Raw genomic sequence first — 26,577 nt, forward strand, 5'->3', positions numbered from 1 at the left:
ATACGGCCCGCGGGCCAAATTTCGCCCACCAATAGGCTAAAAGCTACCCCGCTGGGAGACTGGAATTCAGACAACACCTTTCACCCAATTGCAGCAATAAACAAATAGCATTTTATAATTCACTGGAACAAAATCAAACCCAGGACTAATTGTGAATTTGGCTCTAAAATTCCTTCAGAGATGTTGAGACTAAAAACTCACTGCAAGTTTAAAAAAACAAATTCAAAGTAAACAATCTTCCAGTCAATTTGATTGTGTCAATGGCATTATTTTATATATTTAAAATATTTATGTTATCCTGCATTTATCTGGAAAATGAACACACAAACCATGAGAAATTGAGAGTTTGGGTGCGAATAACTTTGTTGATTTACAGGATGCAGATAATGCAGTAAGTTTCTATTCTCCATAACCGCTTCGATCTGGTTCTGTTTCGATTTCTATTCTTGTTCCAAACATTTCCGAGTCTGGTGCTGCAGATACCGCTGTAAACAACAGAAACTGCAGTGTTAATATTGTCGATTTATTATTGCAAACTTGAAAGGGGAAGTTATTAGCAACAACACTTTGATGCAACAAACAGCAGATTCGATTTGCCCCGCCTCCGTTTTTACTTATGACTCCCCTGCTATCTCGGAGACAATGACCTGCCTCCAGACGTCACATGGGACGGACATTCGAAGCTCAGAGCCAGGCCTTGACAGGGCAGATAGTATCCATCGGTGGGCCATAATTTGTCTGCCACTGGCCTACTCGTTGCCACTCCACCTGGGCAGGCTTCTCACTACTGCTGCTTTTACTATCGCTGTTCTCCTTTGTCACAAGCCTCATTGCTGATGCTCTCTCTGAGTTCAGATCTCACTACTGCCACTCTCCCCAGGCACCACTCTCCCCAGGCACCACTCTCCCCAGGTACCACTCTCCCCGGGCACCAGTCTCACTTCTACTATTCTTCATGGTTGTCGATCTTAATGCCACTGCACTACTCTGACCGCCACTGCGCTCTTGCATTGGACTGCATGGTTGTTGGCCTCGCTCATTACCCGACGGGGAGAGGAATTCCCATTATGTTTTGTATACAGGACTAATATCCAATAAATTCCGGTACAGAATACACCCCTTAAAAAGTGGTTCATTTCTGAATGTTTGAACTAATATAGATCACTTCTTTCCCGAAATATATTAATCCATGAATCTTAGTGCAGCAAGCACATCTGTAATAATGCATAAAAGCAACCTATTTCTGGCTCAAATATAAATAAATTAATGTGCAATTGCAAGATTAAGCAGAAAAAAAGTTGATGTTTAATATTACGGCATTAAACCCTGGTAGTGCCAAAGCTGTTCCTGGTTCAGATAAAGAATCCATTCATCTAAGAGTGAGTTCCAAAGAAACACTGGAAGAAGGATACCAAGAGAGACATTGTAAGAGAGAAAGACCTTGCCTCAGTGAATGTCAGACAGAGGAAAAGAGATTCAGCTAAAAAATCAAAGAGTAATTCATTGGCTCAGAAATTACAACGTCCTCGGGCCCATACGAAGTTTCTATGGACCCGGGAAGGCTTCGGAAAAGCCGGTTTTCAGTGCTGTTCTGATCTGTCAAGCTGGAGCTCGACAGATGATCCGCAGATCGTGAATGAGGACATTTGTATGTGGAAGTTTGGCTCTTTACCCATATCTTGCCCGGCAAATGTCCTCAAAACTCTTGCGCCTGAAAAAGCAGGCTCATAGCCTACTTTTACAGGTGTAAGAGTTTAAAAACATAGAAAAAACATGATTAAAATAAAAATTAAAAAAACACATTTATGTTTAAACCCTGCCCACTCAGATAATGTTATTTTAAATTCTAACCCTAACTTTTTTTAAAAATCGGGAATTTTTTTTTCTTCAAAAAACATGTGTAACATTTTTAATTTCTATTAGTGAGGTGTTTTTTAAATGTTTTATGTAGTGTTTGTGCGTTTTGGAATTTTTCTCATTCATAGAAACATAGAAAATAGGTGCAGGAGTAGGCCATTCGGCCCTTCGATCCTGCACCACCATTCAATGAGTTCATGGCTGAATATGCAACTTTAGTACCCCATTTCTGCTATCTCACCATAACCCTTGATCCCCCTAGTAGTAAGGACTACATCTAACTCCTTTTTGAATATATTTAGTGAATTGGCCTCAACAACTTTCTGTGGTAGAGAATTCCACAGGTTCACCACTCTCTGGGTGAAGAAGTTTCTCCTCATCTCGGTCCTAAATGGCTTACCCCTTATCCTTAGACTGTGACCCCTGGTTCTGGACTTCCCCAACTTTAATAAGAACATAAGAATTAGGAACAGGAGTAGGCCATCTAGCCCCTCGAGCCTGCTCCGCCACCCAACAAGATCACAGCTGAGTCTGGCCGTGGACTCAGCTCCACTTACCTGCCCGCTCCCCATAACCCTTAATTCCCCTATTGGTCAAAAATCTATCTATCTGTGATTTGAATATATTCAATGAGCTAGCCTCAACTGCTTCCTTGGGCAGAGAATTCCACAGATTCACAACCCTCTGGGAGAAGAAATTCCTTCTCAACTCGGTTTTCAATTAGCTCCCCCGTATTTTGAGGCTTTGCCCCCTAGTTCTAGTCTCCCCGACCAGTGGAAACAACCTCTCTGCCTCTATCCTGTCTATCCCTTTCATTATTTTAAATGTTTCCATAAGATCACCCCTCATCCTTCTGAACTCCAACGAGTAAAGACCCAGTCTACTCAATCTATCATCATAAGGAAACCCCCTCAACTCCGGAATCAGCCAAGTGAATCGCCTCTGTACCCCTTCCAAAGCTAGTATATCCTTCCTTAAGTAAGGTGACCAAAACTGCACGCAGTACTCCAGGTGCGGCCTCACCAATACCCTATACAGTTGCAGCAGGACCTCCCTGCTTTTGTACTCCATCCCTCTCGCAATGAAGGCCAACATTCCATTCGCCTTCCTGATTACCTGCTGCACCTGCAAACTAACTTTTTGGAATTCATGCACAAGGACCCCCAGGTCCCTCTGCACTGCAGCATGTTGTAATTTCTCCCCATTCAAATAATATTCCCTTTTACTGTTTTTTTTCCCAAGGTGGATGACCTCACACTTTCCGACATTGTATTCCATCTGCCAAACCTTAGCCCATTCGCTTAACCTATCTAAATCTCTTTGCAGCCTCTCTGTGTCCTCGACACAACCCACTTTCTCACTAATCTTTGTGTCATCTGCAAATTTTGTTACACTACACTCTGTCCCCTCTTCCAGGTCATCTATGTATATTGTAAACAGTTGTGGTCCCAGCACTGATCCCTGTGGCACACCACTAACCACCGATTTCCAACCCGAAAAGGACCCATTTATCCCGACTCTTTGCTTTCTGTTAGCCAGCCAATTCTCAATCCATGCTAATACATTTCCTCTGACTCCGCGTACCTTTATCTTCTGCAGTAACCTTCTGTGTGGCACCTCATCGAATGCCTTTTGGAAATCTAAATACACCACATCCATTGGTACACCTCTATCCACCATGCTCGTTATATCCTCAAAGAATTCCAGTAAATTAGTCAAACATGATTTCCCCTTCATGAATCCATGTTGCGTCTGCTTGATTGCACTATTCCTATCTAGATGTCCCGCTATTTCTTCCTTAATGATAGCTTCAAGCATTTTCCCCACTACAGATGTTAAACTAACCGGCCTATAGTTACCTGCCTTTTGTCTGCCCCCTTTTTTAAATAGAGGCGTTACATTAGCTGCTTTCCAATCCGATGGCACCTACCCAGAGTCCAGAGAATTTTGGTAGATTATAACGAATGCATCTGCTATAACTTCCGCCATCTCTTTTAATACCCTGGGATGCGTTTCATCAGGACCAGGGGACTTGTCTACCTTGAGTCCCATTAGTCTTTCCAGCACTACCCCCCTAGTGATAGTGATTGTCTCAAGGTCCTCCCTTCCCACATTCCCGTGACCAGCAATTTTTGGCATGGTTTTTGTGTCTTCCACTGTGAAGACGGAAGCAAAATAATTGTTTAAGGTCTCAGCCATTTCCACATTTCCCATTATTAAATCCCCCTTCTCATCTTCTAAGGGACCAACATTTACTTTAGTCACTCTTTTCCATTTTATATATCGGTAAAAGCTTTTACTATCTGTTTTTATGTTTTGCGCAAGTTTACTTTTGTAATCTATCTTCCCCTTCTTTATTGCTTTCTTAGTCATTCTTTGCTGTTGTTTAAAATTTTCCCAATCTTCTATTTTCCCACTAACCTTGGCCACCTTATACGCATTGATTTTTAATTTGCTACTCTCCTTTATTTCCTTGGTTATCCACGGCTGGTTATCCCTTCTCTTACCGCCCTTTTTCACTGGAATATATTTTTGTTGAGCACTATGAAAGAGCTCCTTAAAAGTCCTCCACTGTTCCTCAATTGTGCCACCGTTTAGTCTGTGTTCCCAGTCTACTTTAGCCAACTCTGCCCTCATCCCACTGTAGTCCCCTTTGTTTAAGTATAGTTCGCTCGTTTCAGACACTACTTCCTCACCCTCAATCTGTATTACAAATTCAACAATACTGTGATCACTCATTCTGAGAGGATCTCTTACTAGGAGATCGTTTATTATTCCTGTCTCATTACACAGGACCAGATCTAAGATAGCTTGCTCCCTTGTAGGTTCTGTAACATACTGTTCTAAGAAACAATCCCATATGCATTCTATGAATTCCTCCTCAAGGCTACCCCGTGCGATTTGATTTGACCAATCGATATGTAGGTTAAAATCCCCCATGATTACTGCCGTTCCTTTTTCACATGCCTCCATTATTCCCTTGATTATTGTCTGCCCCGCGGTGAAGTTATTATTTGGGGGCCTATAAACTACACCCACGAGTGACTTTTTCCCCTTACTATCTCTAATCTCCACCCACAATGATTCAACATTTTGTTCATTAGAGCCAATATAGTCTCTCACAACTGCCCTGATATCATCCTTTATTAACAGAGCTACCCCACCTCCTTTCCCTTCTTGTCTATCTTTCCGAATTGTCAGATACCCCTGTATGTTTAATTCCCAGTCTTGGCCACCCTGCAACCACGTTTCTGTAATGGCCACCAAATCATACCCATTTGTAATGATTTGTGCCGTCAACTCATTTACTTTATTTCGAATGCGGCGTGCGTTTAGGTAGAGTGTTTTAATACTAGTTTTTAAACCATGATTTTTAGTTTTGACCCCTCCTGCAGCCCCTTTATATTCATACATATTGTCCCTTCCTATCACCTTGTGGTTTACACTTACCCCTGTGCTACTCTACTCTGTTGCCTCCTGCCTTTTGCATTCTTTCTTGGGGTTCTGTTCATCTGAGCTTTCACCCACTCTAACTAGCTCAAAGCCCTCTCCTGGGTTCCCATCCCCCTGCCAAGCTAGTTTAAAGCCCTCCCAACCGCACTATCAAAACCACCCGCGAGAACATTGGTCCCGTCTCTGTTGAGGTGTAACCTGTCCGACTTGTACAGGTCCCACCTACCCCAGAAGCGGTCCCAATTGTTCAGGAAACTAAAGCCCTCCCTCCTACACCAACGGGAGAGTGGAGAGCACCAGTTCCAACTGTCACAGGACGGGAGAGTGGAGAGCACCAGTTCCAACTGTCACAGGACAGGAGAGTGGAGAGCACCAGTTCCAACTGTCACAGGACAGGAGAGTGGAGAGCACCAGTTCCAACTGTCACAGGACAGGAGAGTGGAGAGCACCAGTTCCCACTATCGCAGCAGAGAGAGTGGAGAGCACCAGTTCCAACTGTCACAGGACGGGAGAGTGGAGAGCACCAGTTCCAACTGTCGCAGGACGGGAGAGTGGAGAGCACCAGTTCCAACTATCGCAGCAGAGAGAGTGGAGAGCACCAGTTCCAACTCTAACTTACGAATCTCCTATTACTGTGAATGAGAAAATACTTACCTGTGATTGGGTGCCCAGGCCCACGTGACTCCTGTGGACGTCCCGACGTGCACACGCTGCGCGTCGCAGGGAGAGGAGGCCTGTGGCTTGGGAGTTCCAAGGGGTGCTGCAGATTCTGGTAAGTGCGCATTTTATTTCTATTTTTTTCTTGATTTGCCTGTAGGAAGCGCTCCTCAGAATTTCTGACCTAATAACTATCTGGAAAATGAACACACAAACCATGAGAAACTGAGGTTTTGGGTGTCAATAACTTTGTTGATTTGCAAGATGCAGATAATGCAGTAAGTTTCTATTTCTCCATAACCACTTCGATCTGGTTCCGTTTCGATTTCTATTCTTGTTCCAAACATTTCTGAGTCTGGTGCTGCAGATACCGCTGTAAACAGCAGAAACTGCAGTGTTAATATTGTCGATTTATTTTTGTAAACTTGAAAGGGGAACCCTGACTGCCCGGTGTAGATGGAGGCTTACAATGGCAGTGAGACACTACCTTACTGCTTTTCGGGGTGTTCTGTCCACCTCGGTGTTATGCGGCCTCATAAATAATTAAATGTCGAGTTCTGATGACGTAAAATGCACAAATCACAAACCGTGCTGGAGTCAACGGAGAAAGCTGGTGTCAAGCAAGATCAGGGCCAGAAGAGGCCCAGGTAAGTTCAATTGCTAGAATTTTTTTAAAGATTTCCTTGTGGGCCAGGCGGGGCAGAGATGCAGTGAGAGGGATAAAGGAATTTGAGGTTAAAATTTAGACATGTGAAACAAATGTTACTAGGGATTGTAGATTTGTACAAGTATTTGTGAAAAATATACATTGCAACAGGAAGACAAGCTGGCTATATTTCCCAGACAGTTAATGAATTGCTGTATGATTTATTAGCTGAGTGTAATGGTTGTGGGATGGGGGTTAAAGGCCACACAGGTTTGCGAATGATTGCCCTTCCTTAACAAAAATGGCAGTTTAACGACTGCTTATGAAAATGATAAATGCAAGTTCTTTCTTTCTCTGTCTCCTAAAATATTGTGATGAGGATAATGTCTTTCTTTACTCTTAAAACACCAGGTTGGCTAAAATTGAGTTGCATAATTTTATTATTTTTCACTTTTTCCTTTCATCAACAGAGAACTTGGAAAGAATAATTGAAATTGCAAAACAAAGAGCAATTCAACGAAAGGCAAGATTTGCAAAGTTGAAAATTTGTGTTTACAAGGAGGAGATGCCGGTCACACCATATGAACGTCCTCTCTATAACACGCTGCGTTTTGATAGAAGTGACAATGAGACAAAACTCTTTGAACATCACTGTGACGTCGATGTGTCATTTGGCCCGTGGGAAGCCATTGCTGATGTATACGACCTTCTCCACTGCATCGTGACAGATTTAGCGGACAGAGGAATTACAGTGGATCACCAGTGCATAGGTGTTTGTGATAAGCATCTCATAAACTATTACTACTGCAAACGCCCAATTTATGAATTCAAGATTACCTGGTGGTAACTAACTTTTGTAATTAGTTTGAGCTTCCTTATTTATTTGACGAAACATTATGATGGGAATATTTTTGCAATTTAACTTATTAACGACACCAGCAAAACTGAGCAATTCTGCCTGTAGCTGTGTTCATCAGCCAACAGCCCACAATGTCTTGTAATGAGGCAGGGATGGTAAGGTACATTTGCAACCTGGAGTATTGGCATATTGTGGCATTTTTCATGCTGATGAGTCAGATTTATTAATGCAATATCTGACTTGTCAGCACAAACAAGGCCATAGTGCAATACTTTAGGGTGCATGCAGTCGCACTTAACAGTCACTTTAGTACCATTTGATGCATTTATTTATTTTGATCAGACAAGTCAAATGTTATGCTCGTATGTAATGAAAGTGTTATAGTACATATACTATTGTGTATAATTATAATCATAGAAATTTTCATTCTTCTTCCCAACACCGGCCTGCTCAAATTAGGTGGTGGAATAGCCAGATCAACATTTTTTCCACCATTGATCCCAATCATGTTAAGTGATTGGAAAACACTGTAACAGTGTGAGATTTTCTTATTTGAAGCTGGAATTCCCTGACTCTGTTGAACTTCATCATGTGGTAAAGATTCCTTAAAGCTTAGGCAGAATTTGCGTGGCAGCCAAATGTTGTACTCAAACCCACAGCCTTACTTTTAGGATGCAAATACTGTACTAGTTTAGGAGTATAGCTTCCTTTGTTTTCGAATTTTTAGAAAGGGGTAAAGCAATGTTCCCTGCTCTCTACCGTTTGCTAATTTCAACGAATGGAGAAAAATATAGCAGTTAATGACTTTGATTCAGCTAGCTTCTCCCATGTCCCTATTACTAATACTCCCTATTAATTGGTTGCAGACACATAAAAATGCCGAAAGCCAGAGTCTGCCAGTTTTGCTGGAAATTATTTATTCATATAAAAGATGAATTCACACAAAATACTCTTCTGTTGTTTGGTTCTATGTTTTTGTACCTATGTCTTTTTCGTCTGCAGTTTTTGTGACTTTTTTTTTTGATGGTTCCTTTATTCCTTACAAAACTGCGTAAAATGGATGTCTCTTTAACAAGTGCATAAGCATTTAAAAAAAAACATTCTGTAAACAGTGAGTCAAGTAGTGACAAAAGCTATATTTTGATCCTCCATTTGCAAGAGTGACCTACAGTGTAGGCAGTACCAACTGGCTTGTTGAAATTGATTTATAGAATTTTTTTCCCCTGTACACCATTTCCTGATTGAGAGAATGGCTGCTGATCAGCTCCTGAGCCTCTGTCAGTGTTGCTGTTTTGTAAATGTTGAACATTGACAGGTTATTGCTCTTCCTTCTCTCGCCTTCATGTGCACTCTCCTTGAAGTTTTCCATCTTGAGACCAGGAACTTGCCAATGGGGAATTGCGTATGCCCCAATGTTCTATTGCGTAACACACTATTACACTTTATGCATAATGTCACTGGACCATCTCAACATTATGGACTGTGCAATTCATCTATAGTTCCATGGAGCTGTAATGCAAAGGTGATCTAGAATGCAGAGGAGCAAACTTTTAACTAAACTAATTTGGCATAAGTTATGATGAGGGTTGTCACAATACATACATTTTCTAGAGCAGAAACAACATAGCTTGTGAGGAATCAAGCCGATAACTTCTTTTTTCACATTTTCAGCTTTACACTAATATTGAAATGGATACTGAGCTCAGACTAGTATATAGCTGAGAGTATAAACTGTGTGTGATGCAAGTGCAAGATATAACTGATAAATACCATAAATTTTTGGGGGTCTAAGGGAATCAAGGGATATGGAAATCGGAGGCGGGAAAGTAGAGTTGAGGTCGATGATCAGCCAGGATCTTATTGAATGGCGGAGCAGACTCGAGGGGCCATATTGCTTCCTCCTGTGCCTATTTCTTATGTTCTTAAAATATGTAGGAAATATTGTAGCTGAATTTTGTCTTCACTGTTGGGTGGGAACAGGGTGGTAATGTGATGGAAAGCACAGCACAGCACTTACCACTTCATGGGGCCTGAGATGAGTGGCTCAGGGAGCCACGAGAAACAGTCAGATACCAAGACTGACCTGCGCAGATCAGGGTCCAATGACATCAGTAGGATCCTGATGCAATTTTGAAGTCCCAATGGGCAGAGCATGCACAGAACACATTTAAAGGATGCAGGATGCCACTCAAAAAGAACACACAGGCAAGTTTTTAAAATTATATTTGTGTCACGAGGAGGACTATTAATGCTTCTCCTGGCCCCACAAAAATCGACTCCCTCTGATGCTTGGCTCTCTGCGGCCCTCTCCCAGGATCGCATCCCCCCCACTCCATCCCATCCCCAGGGATGTCCCCTTGGTCCCCCCCATTTCACTTACAAGCTCTCAGCTTAGCGGAGTACTGCCAGATTTACTGCCCTCGCCAAATGGCGAGCTACCAATTACATTTAAATGAGACCCAAATATGAAAGTGGTTCAGGCTTCCCACCAGTTTCAGGCTCACTCTGAAAATCTACCCATGTGTGTCCAAAATGCCAATCGGTAATTGATATCAGGCAAAGAGTATCAAATCAATCTATTCCTCCCTTTACTAATACACATTGGAAAATTGGAATCTATCATTCACATCTAAAGGTTTATAAGATGCCTTAATTAGTTTGCCTTTAGACCATCTCAGATAACGCAGTCCGAATTCTATTGCTAGTTACTCAAGCTAAACCAATCACAATGGAACCACAGTACAATGCTGAGTGAAGTGTAATTAAGGATGAAGCCAGACACCGATGCATTAACTAACAGTACTTTATTGAATATCTGTGATAACATGATGCCATCACAAGTTGTAGCATTGTAGATTATGTATAGTAATTGGATACTTACTATTAATTGACAAAATCTAAATCATCACATCCATAACAGAAGTTTAGGGGAATCACAAAATCTCAGTTTTACTTAACAGTGTAACAATTATTTCAATGTTCAAGATTACAGTGTGGCTTAGCAAGTTTAACTTTACAGTTAGTATTCAATACATCATTGTTACATTTCCAGTATTCAGTTATTCCATTTTGATATAAGCATAAATTGTACAACCTTACCGTTCCAGTAAGTTGACTGTTGTAGAATTGAATGGTTCTGCCTTCCTCCGAGATGCTCAGCTCCACCTTGGGGTCTACAGCTGCGAGTCTCTATCCGTGGTTTTGTCTTTCTTCAGTTAACTTTTCCTCCTAGTTTAAGTAAACTGTTCACATATGTATTTCTTTGTATTGTTATGTTGTTATTTTACTCTCTGGTTCAGACTTAAGCTATTAAATAAGTGGTGATAGACTTTACAAGTTTGCTTCTGTTTCATTTGATATTTTTCACTCTTAAGACTTTCTCTGTTTTTGAAAAGCTGCTCCGAGTCCTTTACAAGTTAACCTTCTATCCTTTTTGAGTACTTTCTTGAACTTTCTAATTTGACTCTATAACCCCATTTCTGGGACAGTACCAAGATGATATTCAACTGGACATACTATAATTATATCCGACACTATATCAGATGCTATAATTACCAGATTTTAACTAGTTTGAAGAACACGACTCATTTAGGTGCTTCACCCTTTCCTTTCCCCAAGCCAATTCACCACCTCCAGTGTGCCAGCGCAGCCTTCGGTTGCTTGAGGAAGAGAGTGTTTGAAAACCAGGACCTTAAATCTGGCACCAAGCTTATGGTCTACAGGGCAGTAGTGATACCCACCTCCTATATGGCTCAGAGACATGGACTATATACAGCAGACATCTCAAAGCGCTGGAGAAATACCACCAACGCTGCCTCCGCAAGACCCTGCAAACCCACTGGGAAGATAGACACATCAACGTCAGTGCTCTCGCTCAGGCCAACATCCCCAGCATTGAAGCACTGACCACGCTCGACCAGCTCCGTTGGGCGGGCCACATCGTCCGTATGCCTGACACGAGACTCCCTAAGCAAGCGCTCTACTCGGAGCTCTGACACAGCAAACGAATCCTAGGTGGGCAGAGAAAACGTTTCAAGGACACCCTCAAAGCCTCCTTGATAAAGTGCAACATCCCCACCAACACCTGGGAGTCCCTGGCCAAAAACTACCCAAAGTGGAGGAAGAGCTTCCGGGAGGGCGCTGAGCATCTCGAGTCTCGTCGTCGAGAGCATGCAGAAATCAAGCGCAGACAGCGGAAGGAGCGTGCGGCAAACCAGGCTCCCCACTCACCCTTTCCTTCAATCACTGTCTGTGACAGAGACTGTAAGTCCCGCATTAGACTGTACAGCCACCTGAGAACGCACTTTTAGACTGGAAGCAAGTCTGCCTCAATTTCGAGGGACTGCCTATGATGATGATGATGATGATGATTCCCCAGGCCATAAATAAAATTGGGAGATACTTCTCAAATGGGAATACCAAACATTCTTCTGAGTTCATGGCTGGAATTTTCTGAGGTGGTAGCAGGGTGCGATTGGTGGTGGGTTGGGTGGAAAAGTTGTTATTTTTTGACAGTGGGTCGGGAACCCGCTTTCATTCCGCTCCCTCGCTTTCCCCCAGGCGAGTCCCATCGCGGAGCGGCGGGTGACCCAATTGAAATAATGATCAGGTAGTTAGAAGCCTTTTGTCACTTTTAAAATTTCCCAGCATAGCCACGGGATTCACGGAGGTCGGGAACCACCTCGGTCAACCTGAGGCGGGTGTTCCGTGGCCATTTCTCCAGCTGATTACTTGACAGCATCAAATATACAGTAACAGCTCCCACTTGACAGATAATCACTTTCCTCAGGCAGAAGTTGTTGCTCAGATCATTTCCAGCACACATTCTGCAGGCTGCAAGTCTTTCCAGCAAAGTCTCCATCCAGTGTCACCTCATTGGAAGAACTCTCTTACCATTGACAGAATGCTTCTGTCATCTGTACTTCACCTGCCATCTATTCCATTTATACAGTTTCGCCTCAGGCGCAGAATCGGACCATGATCCGCCCCAACATCAGCAGCACCAGGCACATCAGCAATACCAACAACAATACCAACCTTCTCCGCAATCACCTTATGCTGCACAGGACGCAGGGCATCAGCACCTGGGCACATTGCTGCCCGGGAGGCCAGGGATTGCTTCATCATGGCCAGATTTAATTAATTTGACGCTGTATGATGCCACGTGATGGACTAGGATGACACCACCCTACCCCACACCAACACCATAACGTATCCCTACAATGCCCAAGCCATTCTTTTCATTTATCGCCATTGCGGGTACCTTTATGTCTCACCATTCACTGCAACTTACTAACCCACTTCCAAAGGTGCACACAAATCTGTCCAAGACCAGAAAATGTTGAAAATAAAGATTTTAATGTTTGACACCACATTAACAGAAACTTTACATAAACATTGGATAAAACACCCAAGTGGCTATCTATGTGGTGTTAGCTGGTATGATTGCACTAGGATGAGGGTGAGTGTGAGAGGGGGTCTAGTGAGATGGGAATGTGATAATGTAGAGATGGGTGGAGGTGCAAGGTATGTTGGTGTGAGTAAGAATTTGCAGGAGTAGAGTAGGGAAGGCAGAATAATGGGGATGTGATGAGAGGCACAGCAGGATGCAGTTGAGTGTGGCTTTGTACTAAGGTTTCCTGATCTAATGAGATCATTGAAACATTTGTGGCACTGCACCCAGGCCCTCCTGATGACATCCCTGCTTGTGCCCTCCTGTGCAATCTGCAACCAGGCTGTCTCCTGGGGAGGTCTCTTCTGTCCATTGGAAGGGAGGAGGACCTCCCTACGTGCTCTGACTCCATAAGCAGATGGAGGGAGTTATCGGAGAACCTGGGTGCAGCTCTCTGCCTCTGTGCAATCATTGTCAGTGTTTGCAGCACTCCAATGCTGTAGTGCACTGACAGCACAATGTTAGATTAAACTTCAAATGTAATGTGGCCATGGTTCCTTTAAAGATCCCGGCTGAAAATGTGTCATGAATGATGTCACCAGACCCGCTCCATCTCATTGGGCTGGGAAATGTGCTAGGCGGACATAATGGGCCCCATTAAGGTAAGTTAATTTTCAACAGCGGGATGGAGCCAGCAGCGGGTCACGACCTGCCATGGACCCCGCCTACGCCGGACCCACCCAGGTAGGCAAAAATTCCGGCCCATGGCTCTTATCTGAATAAGAACCAAGAATATAAATTAGGTAAAACTCCAGTTGAAGATGGAGCCAGCCTTAATTGAAACACCTGTCAGTACTAAATGTTCGAAAAACAGTGCGAAAAGAGATAAAGATAATGTCTTATGCATTCTTATATGGAATATGTTTTTTCACAAGATCACAAGATAATTACAGATGAGCAGGACCATTTGGCCTGTATTAGTTCATCCATTCTGGACAGTCGCTTGATTGCATCATTCATTAGTTTCTTAACCCTCTCCAGGGGCTTGCCTCCACCATTCTATCGTGAAGTGCATTCCAAGTGTTCATCACTCTCTGCATGAAGATGAACCTCCTGACATGAGTACTGAAGTTACCTTTTAATAGTTTGAACCTAGTCCTACTCACACAATTTAATTTGAAAGAATATTCCAGATTTACCTTTTGCATATCTTGAGGGTAACATTTCTGAATGAGGGAGTTTGGGTAAAGTAGCTGTGAATCTGGGATAGGGTTGAGAGGATAAAGTGTCTGAACTGCAGGGAGGAGGGGTGAGGGCACGGGGGTGTGTGTGGCATTGGAGGGGATAAAGTGTTGTCAACCATGTGGGTGTGAGTGGGGTTAAAGAAAGAAATAGGTGAGAAATTTGTTGATGCATCAGTCATGATCTTCCAAAACACTCTTGATTCAAGAATTGTCCCCTTGGACCAGGAAATTGCCAATGTCACTCCACAAAGGTAAGAGAGACAAACTAGGAAATTATAGGCCTATTAGTCTAATGTCAGTTGTAGGGAACTTACTAGAATCTGTTATTAGGTCCAGAGTGACTGAGCATTTGGACAAATATGAGCTGATCAGAGAGAGCGAGCATGGATTTGTAACGGGTTAGTCATGTCCAGTGAACCTAGTTGAATTATTTGAGGATGTAACTAACATGGTTGATAAAGAAGTGTCAATGGATGTTGTTTATATGAACTTCCAGAAGGCATTTGACAAGGTTCCACATAGAAGACTGTTACCTGGAGATTGAGACTGGAATCAGAGACAACCTATTGGCTCAGATGGAGCATTGTTTAGGAGATATGGGACCTTCTGGCTAAAGGGATCAAGGGGTACTGAGGTGAATGATCAGCCATGATCTGATTGAATGGTGGTGCAGGCTCGAAGGGCCGAATGGCCTACTCCTGCACCTATTTTCTATATTTCTATGTAGGAGACCGAGAGTAAGGATAATGGGTATGTATTCAAATTGGCAGAATGTGACTATTAGGGATCTGTACTGGGGCTAAAGCTTTTCACTATATGTTGTATTTATAAATGACTTGATGAAGGAATAAAGAACCGTATATCTAATTTTACTGACGACACTAAGTTAGGTGGCACAGTAAACAGTATAGCTGGGAGCAAAAAATTGCAACGGGACATTGATAGATTTAAGTGAGTGACCAAAACTGTGGCAGATGTGACAGATGGCATTCAATGTGGGAAAGTGAATTCATCCACTTTTAACCTAAGAAAGATAGATCAGAGTATTTTCTAAATGGCGATAAGGTAAGAGCTGTGGATGAGCAAAGAGATTTACGGGTTAAGTGCAGAAATCACTAAAAGTTAGAGGACAGGTACAAAATATAATTTAAAAGCCTAATGGAATGTTGGCCTTTATCTTAATAGAGCTGGAATACAAAGTTGTACAGAGTTCTGGTGAGACCCCATCTGGAGAATTGCATTCAATTCTGGGCACCGCACCTCAGGGAGGATATATTGGCCTTGGAGGGGGCACATCGCGGATTCATCAGAATGATACCGGGGCTAAAAGAGTAATATATGAGAACAGGTTGCATACACTAGACTTGTATTCCCTTGACGATAGGAGATTATGGGCTGATCTAATTGCGGTGTTTAAGATGATTAAAGGATTTGATAGGGTAAATAGAGAGAAACTATTTCCTGCGGTGGGAGAACCCAGAACAAGGGGGCATATCATTAAAATTAGACCTAGGCCGTTCATAGTGATGTTAGAAAGTATTTCTTCATGCAAAGGGTAGTGGAAATCTGGAATACTCTCCCCAAAACAGCTGTTGAGGCTAGATCAATTGCAGCATTCGCAGTATTTTACTTTTGTATTAATATTCTCTTTTTGTTCAAATTAAAACAATACAATGCCTATGTATATCATAAGGCCCAAAATACTGGAAAATGCACCAAATAAAGGCACAAAAATCACTTCATTGAACATCCCATTCCCCCAGTGACCTACAAAAAACAGGTGGGAGAATGACAGGCAGGAAACAATGGAGTAACAGGTTGAGATATCCTCCAATTCACAGTGGCCAATGGCATGGGATATTGAGTAGTGCTCTCTAAAATGCAAGGGCTAAATACCATGGTCGGGAGTGGCACTCATAGGGAGTGCTGTGTAGGAAATCATAGGTCTGCAAACTACTCATCAAAATGAATGGATGGAAAATCCTCAAAGCTCTGCATCTTCAGGTTGACCAAACAAGAAGTGCCTTGGTTGGAGTTACACAACGCAAGCAGTTCGGCCTGACTGCCTGCCTTTCACCCGCGGCTGCAAGTTTAAAAACATTTTCAAATTTGTTTCCGTTAATTTTGGTTTAAGTTACAGTTTTATTAGTTGCGTCCCAGTTTTATTAGTTGTGTCCGTTTAAGAAAGGGGCACATGCTTCCTCCTAATTGCCATCAACTAAGTTTTAACCAAAAAGAGTTGCACAACGCAAGGTAAGCAGTGTGTCAGTCGTGGCTCAGTGGGCAGCACTCTTTTCTCTGAGTCAGATGGTGGTGGGTTCAAGTTCCACTCCAGAGCCTTGAGCACAAAAAACATGGGCTGACACTCCAGTGTGGTACTGCACTGTCAGAGGTGCCATCTTTCGGATGAGATGTTAAACTGAGGCCCTGTTGGCTCTTTCAGGTGCATGTAAAAGATCCTGTAGCACTATCTTGAAAAAGAGCAGGGGGAGTTTTCCCCGGTGTCCTGGCCAATATTTATCATTCAACCAACATCGCTAAAATACAGATTATTTTGTGATTCATCATCATCATAGGCAGTCCCTCGAAACGAGGATGACTTGCTTCCATGCCAAAAAAGGATCAGTTCACAGGTGTTTCAATGAAGGACCTGAACTACATAGTACAGGATGGAAGATGCCTGTGCATGGATTTTTTTAACATGGGGTGGCCGTTGCACACCAGCCACCACACGGGCTTGACAGAGCCAGGTCTTGCTCCAGTGGAAAGGATTAACCAAGACGACTGGAGACCAGCTCTGCTGCACGGACCTAGTGCGCACACATACTGCAGTGTGGGCTGGCCCGTGCTGCCCCTGAGCCCTTGCCGCTTCTGGGCCCCGATCACGTCCCTCTATAATCTCTCGCAATTTAGTGATTATCACATTGCTGTTTGTGGGAGCTTTGTGTGTACACATTTCCTGTTGTCTCAATATTACATAGAATTATCTGTGCGCAAATTGGCTGCCTGGTTTCCTGTGACGACACTTAAAAAAAAAACACTTGGTTGGCTGCAAAGCGCTTTGGCGCAAGTTCTTTCTTCCAAGTTTGTCAATGATGTGAAAAATTACCAGTAGCGTGACGTAATCCAAAAACGTTATCCTCCAATCACGTCACCGCATTGCTCTGTGCGTGTGCGCGTTGACGTCACGACGGCGCCCCCCCCCCCCCCCCCCACTCCGCGGCGCGCGGGGCGGTGGTTGGTGTTTGGCGAGGGAGAGGCAGCCTCAAGGCCGGAGAGACGGGAGGAGAGAAGCAAGGCGGAGGCAGGGGCGTCCCAGGAATAGAGAGAGAGGCTCGGCGGCCGATCCAGGTGAGGACTGGACCTCCCGCCTCCCCTTTCCCCCGGGGGGAAGGGCCTGTAATTGTTTTTTTTTTAAAAGGCGATGGTGTTGGGCTTATTGTCGGACCGACCTTCGCATCCCGGTTCCGGGCGGCCGCCCGCAGTGACCGTGTGAGGCGGTTGGGAGTCGGGCACTGACACCCGGCCTCTCTAACACTGCTTTCTGGATCGGGAGAGCTCAGGGGGCCTGGCAGCCATCAGTGTTTGTTTTTTTCCCCCCTTCCCTGTCGGAGTCTCTGGGTGACGGGAGGGCGCGGAAGAAGATACAGTCCCGTCTCCAGCCTTGGGCTGGTGTGCACCGTGAGCTGGGCGGCTGCAGCTCGCGTCTCGCTGTGTTCCCCAGAACATGTTTGCAAGCGAATAAAAAATGGTTTGATGAACGCAATGCCCCAGTTATGTAATTTGTGTTTTTTTTAAGTGTACTATTGTGTCCCTTGCGCCAAGTGTCTTAGTTGGTTGCCCTCCGCCTCTTACTCAGAGGGTCAGAGGTTCAAGTCCCAGTCCAAACACAGCCTGGAGCACATAATCTAGGCTGACACTCCATTGCAGCATTGAGGGAAGGGACTTTAAACAGAAGCCCAATCCCACCTTCTCAGGTGGACACAACAATCCCATGACACTATTTTGAAGAATAGCAGAGGAGTTCTTCTAGTGTCCTGGCCAACATTTAACCAACATCACTCAAACAAATGATCTCATTGCTGTGCTCAAATTGGCTGCTGCATTTCCCTACATTACAATAATGACTGCAATTCAAAAAGTAGGCTGTGCATCACTTTGGAATGTCAATACTTGTGTTTTTTTCAACTTGAGATGGAAATGATGTACAGAATTCATGGCTCTAATTCCTCCATAGCAAACCAAAAAGTTTGGCTGAAACATTATAGAGTACTTTGCGATGTTTCTGTAAAGTGTTGCAATGTGTGCTATGGTCAGGCTCCCTCTCTTGCTTCCCCCTTCCATTGGGAACATAGGAACAGGAGTAGGCCATTTAGCCCCTCGAACAACTTCTGCCATTCAATCAGATTGAGTGTCTGATTCATGCTTTCAGTTTTTCTATTTGGAATTTGTTCTGTTGCTGCCAACATTATTGCTACAGTTACAGATGCATTTTTTTTTTAGGTTAGGACACATGATTAGGGTGTCAGCTGCCAGGAAGAATGCCTTTCTGATGAAACACATACAGGGTTCTACTGTGTGCGTATTACATTAGTTTCCTTCTTAAAGGAAAGGGAAAGTGTGTGGATGTACACTTTAATTCAGAAATTCCACTTTTTTGTACATAGAAATAAATTATACATGTATGATGGGGGTTGGTTTTAAAGGAGGAGAAGTGGAGGGATTTAGTGAGGGAATTTCAGAGTGGGGCCTAGGTGGCTGAAGTTGGGCTGCCAATGGTGGGTGATTGGGGTGTGATAATGCACAAGAGGCCAGAAGGCTGTTGAGGGATTTAAACAAGTATTTTAAATTTGAGGCTTCACAGGATCTGTAAAGCCACTGTGGTTCAGCGAGGACATGGGTGATGGGCAAATGGAGCGAGCAGCAGAGGTTCTGAAAATCTGGAGTTTATAGAGGCTGGGGGATGGGTGACCAACAAGGCGAATAATTAAGTTTCGAGGCAACAAAGCAAATCTGAGCATTTCAGCAGAGGACTGAGGTAGAATTGGATGTAGGTAATGTCATCGAGGTGGAAAAGGGCAGTCTTTATGCTGGAGTAGATATGAGAGGAATGAGCAATGCATTATCTTGAATCAGTAATCAATAAATACCCATTGTGTTGGCAAGTCCCTGAATGGTGATTGGCATGGGCTGTCTGGTACCAACCATCCTCTGGGAATTTTTTAAAAAGGGACAGGCACACAGCCAGGTCAGTCACTCGGATTAATACATAGAAAGTGGCCGGGACAGGCTTGGATTTAGCATGCAGGACGGTAGTAAGAAGTTATTTTGTTGAAGTCAAGGAAGATGATCAATGAATGTGTGAAGTGAAGCATGTGCATTTTTCTGTATTATGTGCAGACATGTTATACTAATTGATGAATTAAGTGAGTCTGAGCATAATCATTGCTCTGTGTTTGCTTTCCGTGTGTACAAAAAGCTGTTTAGTGATTCATATATGGCCTTGTCTTACCAAGTGTTTTCTTGGTCTGCCTTTGAAAAAGTACAAATAAATAAGACTAGAATGTATCCTGCTTAGTAGGATAGCCTATACCAATGAACCAGTCAGGATATCCACAGCAGGCCATGGCCTCTATTTTCAGAAGAGGGGAGGGAATTTGGGGGGAGGGAGGGCGGATGAATTAGAAGGGAAAAAGCTGTCTGGTCGCTAATTTCCTTCGTTCTCTAAATAGCTATGAAAGGTGAAACATTTTAGGACTTGTTTCAAGTAAAGTTAAGTACTGCTCTTATGGAACAATCCAGAGAATTTAAAATTTTAAAGTGCTATAATTTGGCATAAGATTAATTAAAAAAAAACATTTGATCTGGTTTACACATGCATATAGGCTTACCCACGCATATATTTGTGGTCCTGAAGTCCTTTATCTGGTTGGTTGTTTTTGTCTCAGTATCTTAAAAAAAAAAACCTTAAGTACACTCCCAAAAAATGATTCTGCAAATGCACTGAATGAGAACTGCTGATTATTCATACTGAAAGAACAAACATAATCTTTAAATCCCATAAGGGTGCATAAGAAACAACAAAGAAAGGAAACTATTTCTGAACTGCTACATGTGAGGTTAATATCTGAAGTCGAGAACTTTGGGGCTGAATGGTGTGGGCGATATGCACGGATGTTCAGTTAATATAGTTTTACTTGCAAACCTGTTTGCAACAATATATGTAAAATAAACTAAATGTTATGGGACAGATATTCCTGGCAAAAGTAAATTGTACATAACGTACAATATAGATTATATTTGAAGCTAGTTGCACTTAAAATGTTTCACTTCAAGTACCAGATGATCTGACTACTGGCATCTCTATTTCTAATTAATAAAACATAAATATATTCTGGCACTGACTTCATGTAATACACAAGCCAGAAGAGAAAGTATTGGCTAGATTGCAGTTATATTACGATGTACAGTGTTGATCATCTTGCCATAGGAAGGATGTTGATGCCTTTGAGATGGATCAAAGTAGGGCAGCAAAGATGGTACCATGTACATAAGAAAGAGGAGTAGACCATTTGACCCCTCGAACCATTTAATAAAATCATGGCTGATCTGATCATGGACTCACTTCCTTTCCTGCTCCCCATAACCCTTTATTCCCTTATCGCGCAAAAATCTGTCTATCTCCACCTTAAATATATTCAAGGACCCAGCCTTCACAGCTCTCTGGGGCAGAGAATTCCACAAATTTACAACCTTCAGAGAAGAAATTCCTCTCGGTTTTAAATGGGCGGCCCCTTATTCTGAGACTATGCCCCCTAGTTTTAGTTTTCCCCTGTGAGTGGAAATATCCTCTCTGCATCCACCTTGTCGAGCCCCTTCATTATCTTATATGTTTCGATGAGATCACACCTCATTCTTCTGAACTCCAATGAGTATAGGCTCAACCTATCTCCATAAGTCAACCCCCTCATCTCCGGAATCAATCTAGTGACTAGCCTCCAATGCAAGTATATACTTTCTTAAATACGGAGACCAAGAAACTGTACGCAGTACTCAAGATGTGGCCTCACCAATACCCTGTACAGTTGTAGCAGGATTTCTCTGCTTTCATACTCTATCCCCCTTTCAATAAAGGTCAATATTCCATTTGCCGTCCTGATTACTTGCTGTACCTGCATACTAACTTCTAACTTTTTGTGTTTCATGCCCAAGGACCCCCAGGTCCCTCTGTACTGCAGCACTTTGCAATTTTTCTCCATTTAAATTATAATTTGCTTTTCTATTATTTCTGCCAGAGTGGAAAACTCACATTTTCCCACATTGTAGTCCATAATATGGTGGAATTCTGCATTAGGATGGAGAATGAAACAGTTAATTCAGAGACCATGGTCCAGAACTTAAAGAAGGGTAACTTTGAAGGTATGAGGCATGAATTGGCTAGGATAGATTGGCTAATGATACTTAAGGGGTTGACTGTGGATGGGCAATGGCAGACATTTAGAGACCGCATGGATGAATTACAACAATTGTACATTCCTGTCTGGCGTAAAAATAAAAAAGGGAAGGTGGCTCAACCGTGGCTATCTAGGGAAATCGGGGATAGTATTAAAGCTAAGGAAGTGGCATACAAATTGGCCAGAAATAGCAGCGAACCTGGGGACTGGGAGAAATTTAGAACTCAGCAGAGGAGGACAAAGGGTTTGATTAGGGCAGGGAAAATGGAGTACGAGAAGAAGCTTGCAGGGAACATTAAGGCGGATTGCAAAAGTTTCTATAGGTATGTAAAGAGAAAAAGATTAGTAAAGACAAACGTAGGTCCCCTGCAGTCAGAATCAGGGGAAGTCATAACGGGGAACAAAGAAATGGCAGACCAATTGAACAAGTACTTTGGTTCAGTATTCACTAAGGAGGACACGAACAACCTTCCGGATATAAAAGGGGGCAGAGGGTCTAGTAAGGAGGAGGAACTGAGGGAAATCTTTATTAGTCGGGAAATTGTGTTGGGGAAATTAATGGGATTGAAGGCCGATAAATCCCCAGGGCCTGATGGACTGCATCCCAGAGTACTTAAGGAGGTGGCCTTGGAAATAGCGGATGCATTGACAGTCATTTTCCAACATTCCATTGACTGTGGATCAGTTCCTATCGAGTGGAGGGTAGCCAATGTAACCCCACTTTTTAAAAAAGTAGGGAGAGAGAAAGCAGGGAATTATAGACCGGTCAGCCTGACCTCAGTAGTGGGTAAAATGATGGAATCAATTATTAAGGATGTTATAGCAGCGCATTTGGAAAATGGTGACATGATAGGTCCAAGTCAGCATGGATTTGTGAAAGGGAGATCATGCTTGACAAATCTTCTGGAATTTTTTGAGGATGTTTCCAATAAAGTGGACAAAGGAGTACCAGTTGATGTGGTATATTTGGACTTTCAGAAGGCTTTCGACAAGGTCCCACACAGGAGATTAATGTGCAAAGTTAGAGCACATGGGATTGGGGGTAGTGTGCTGACATGGATTGAGAGCTGGTTGTCAGACAGGAAGCAAAGAGTAGGAGTAAATGGGTACTTTTCAGAATGGCAGGCAGTGACTAGTGGGGTACCGCAGGGTTTTGTGCTGGGGCCCCAGCTGTTTACATTGTACATTAATGATTTAGACGAGGGGATTAAATGTAGTATCTCCAAATTTGCGGATGACACTAAGTTGGGTGGCAGTGTGAGCTGCGAGGAGGATGCTATGAGGCTGCAGAGTGACTTGGATAGATTAGGTGAGTGGGCAAATGCGTGGCAGATGAAGTATAATGTGGATAAATGTGAGGTTATCCACTTTGGTGGTAAAAACAGAGAGACAGACTATTATCTGAATGGTGACAGATTAGGAAAAGGGAAGGTGCAACGAGACCTGGGTGTCATGGTACATCAGTCATTGAAGGTTGGCATGCAGGTACAGCAGGCGGTTAAGAAAGCAAATGGCATGTTGGCCTTCATAGCGAGGGGATTTGAGTACAGGGGCAGGGAGGTGTTGCTACAGTTATACAGGGCCTTGGTGAGGCCACACCTGGAGTATTGTGTACAGTTTTGGTCTCCTAACTTGAGGAAGGACATTCTTGCTATTGAGGGAGTGCAGTGTAGATTCACCAGACTGATTCCCGGGATGGTGGGACTGACCGATCAAGAAAGACTGGATCAACTGGGCTTGTATTCACTGGAGTTCAGAAGAGTGAGAGGGGACCTCATGGAAACGTTTAAAATTCTGACGGGTTTGGACAGGTTGGATGCAGGAAGAATGTTCCCAATGTTGGGGAAGTCCAGAACCAGGGGTCACAGTCTAAGGATAAGGGGTAAGCCATTTAGGACGGAGATAAGGAGAAACTTCTTCACCCAGAGAGTGGTGAACCTGTGGAATTCTCTACCACAGAAAGTAGTTGAGGCCAATTCACTAAATATATTCAAAAGGGAGTTAGATGAAGTCCTTACTACTCGGGGGATCAAGGGGTATGGCATGAAAGCAGGAAGGGGGTACTGAAGTTTCATGTTCAGCCATGAACTAATTGAATGGCGGTGCAGGCTAGAAGGGCTGAATGGCCTGCTCCTGCACCTATTTTCTATGTTTCTATTTGCCAAATTTTTGCCCACTCACTTAGCCTGTCTATAATCCCTTTTGTGGATTCTTTGTGTCTTCACAATTTGCTTTCCCACCCATCCTTGTATCATCAGCAAACTTGGCTACATTACACTCGGTCCTTTCATCCAAGTTATTAATATAGATTGTAAATAGTTGAGGTTCCAGCACCGATCCCTGCGGCACCCCACTAGTTACTGTTTGCCAACCGGAAAATGACCCATTTATCCCAACTCTTTGTTTTCTGTTAGTTAGCCAATCCTCTATCCATGCTAATATATTACCCCCAACCCTGTGAACTTTTATCTTATGCAGTAACATTTTATGTGGCACCTTATTGAATGCCTTCTGGAAATCCAAAGACACCACATCCACTGTTTCCCCTTATCCACCCTGCTCGTTACATCCTCAAAGAACTCCAAATTTGTCAAACACGATTAGCCTTTCATAAAACCATGCTAACTCTGCTTGATTGAATTATGCTTTTCCAAATGTCCTGCTACTGCTTCCTTAATAATGGACTCCAGCATTTTCCCATCGATAGATGTTAGATTAATCGGTCTATAGTTTCCTGCTTTCTGTTTGCCTCCTTTTTTAAAATAGAGGCGTTGCATTTGCGGTTTTCCAATTCGCTGGGACCTCAGAAATATAACTTTTCAGAGATTCACTAAAATGGTGCCATGGACGAGAGGCTTTAGTTATGATAGTGTAGAGAAACTGGGGCTCTTTTCACTAGAGCTTAGAAGGAGATCTGATTGAGGTGCTCAAAATTGAGGGTGTTTGATCAGGTAAATTGATGAGACAGTAACCAGAGAGCATATGAACGGGGGAAGTTCAGTTGATTCCATTAACCTTCCTAATTTGGTTTAATCTGCAAATTTAACCAATTTGCATTAAATTTCTGAATCCAAGTTACTGACGTAAATTAGAAACAGTAGTCGTTCCAACTCTGAGCACTGAGGCACCCCATGCAGTACTTCCACACACCCCCAGCCTAACATTACCCCTTCAACCAGTATCTGTTGTTTTCTACCCTAGTTTTGCCCTAAATCCTCACAGCTTTGAGTTCAATTAGTGAGCTTTATCAAATGCATTTTGGATATCTAAGTACACAGTGTCGTAGGGTTTACCATATTTGACTTAGGTTCTCATTTCCTCAAAGAAATTCAAGGATTGGTCAGGCAGGATCTTCCCTGTCTGAAGCCATCATGACTGCATTCACTAGCTAATCTGCACATTTAGACTTGATAACTGATTCTATTATTTTCCATGGAAGTGAAGTAAGACTAAAGGGTATATAATTACATGTCTGTTTTGTCACCCTTTTTGAATGTGGGCACTGTTAGTCTGCTTCCAATCTGCTAATACTTCCCCTGTATTCACGGACTCCAACACAATGATCTTCAGTGACTTGCATATCTCCGAGATAGTCTCTGTCTTTACACTCTGGAATTAATACCACCTGTCAGGTTGTCATCAATTTCATGTACATCGAAATTTTGAATTTCCCAGTCAATGTATGGGGTTTTACATGGAACTAGGGAATTGCTACAAGATATGAGGCCCCTTCCTGTGGGCCAAGCTTCCACAACCAGCCCTAGGGTACTAGCTGAGGAGACAAGTGCCACAATGGCAACCAGGATTCTTTGCTGTTGTGACCTACTACAGCACCTCATCCCCAGCCCTGACAACAAGTCCCCCTCACCTTAATATACAGAGTTTAATACCCTATGACTTGCAGATATTTTTTTTATTTGTTCCTGGGATGTGGGTATCGCTGGCAAGGCCAGCATTTATTGCCCATCCCTAATTGCCCTTGAGAAGATGGTGGTAAGCCGCCGCCTTGAACCGCTGTAGTCTGTGTGATGAAAGTACTCCCAAAATGCTGTTAGGAGGGAGTTCCAGGATTGACCCAGCGACGATGAAGGAACGGCAATACATTTTCAAGTCAGGATAGTGTGTGATTTGGAGGGGAATGTGGGGGTGATGGTGTTCCCATGCACCTGCTGTCCTTGTCCTTCTAGGTGGTAGAGTTTGCGGGTTTGGTAGGTGCTGTCGAAGAAGCCTTGGTGAATTGCTGCAGTGCGTCTTGAAATATGTACGATTGTACGTACTTTGTGAAACCATGTTAATAAAGGATGATATCAGGGCAGTTGTGAGAGACGATATTGGCTCCAATGAACAAAATGTTGAATCATTGTGGGTGGCGATTAGAGATAGTAAGGGGAAAAAGTCACTGGTGGGCGTAGTTTATAGGCCCCCAAATAATAACTTCACGGTGGGGCGGGCAATAATCAAGGGAATAATGGAGGCATGTGAAAAAGGAACGGCAGTAATCATGGGGGATTTTAACCTACATATCGATTGGTCAAACCAAATCACACAGGGTAGCCTTGAGGAGGAATTCATAGAATGCATACGGGATTGTTTCTTAGAACAGTATGTTACAGAACCTACAAGGGAGCAAGCTATCTTAGATCCGGGGGGGGAGAAACAGTAAAAGGGAATATTATTTGAATGAGGAGAAATTACAACATGCTGCGGTGCAGAGGGACCTGGGGGTCCTTGTGCATGAATCCCAAAAAGTTAGTTTGCAGGTGCAGCAGGTAATCAGGAAGGCGAATGGAATGTTGGCCTTCATTGCGAGAGGGATGGAGTACAAAAGCAGGGAGGTCCTGCTGCAACTGTACAGGGTATTGGTGAGGCCGCACCTGGAGTACTGCGTGCAGTTTTGGTCACCTTTCTTAAGGAAGGATATACTAGCTTTACAGAGACGATTCATTAGGCTGATTCCGTAGATGAGGGGATTACCTTATGATGATAGATTGAGTAGACTGGGTCTTTACTCGTTG

The 26,577-nt window shown here is 43.2% G+C and overlaps 2 protein-coding genes across 4 annotated transcripts in view; both read left to right on the top strand.

The window, feature by feature from the left end:
- Window positions 1-7,460, top strand: part of kctd7 (potassium channel tetramerization domain containing 7) — a 38,295-nt gene extending 30,835 nt beyond the window's left edge. The window contains exon 4 of the mRNA XM_070858101.1: window positions 7,084-7,460. Coding sequence (XP_070714202.1) covers window positions 7,084-7,460 — 377 coding nt within the window. The remainder of the gene's footprint in view (window positions 1-7,083) is intronic.
- Window positions 7,461-17,324: 9,864 nt separating this feature from the next.
- Window positions 17,325-26,577, top strand: part of rabgef1 (RAB guanine nucleotide exchange factor (GEF) 1) — a 51,263-nt gene continuing 42,010 nt past the window's right edge. For all 3 annotated transcript variants that reach the window (XM_070857178.1, XM_070857177.1, XM_070857179.1), the window contains exon 1: window positions 17,325-17,459. The gene's annotated coding sequence lies outside the window, so the exon portion shown is untranslated. The remainder of the gene's footprint in view (window positions 17,460-26,577) is intronic.

The sequence above is a fragment of the Pristiophorus japonicus genome, chromosome 16 (assembly GCF_044704955.1).
Source record: "Pristiophorus japonicus isolate sPriJap1 chromosome 16, sPriJap1.hap1, whole genome shotgun sequence".
In the NCBI taxonomy this organism is placed as follows: Eukaryota; Metazoa; Chordata; class Chondrichthyes; family Pristiophoridae; genus Pristiophorus; species Pristiophorus japonicus.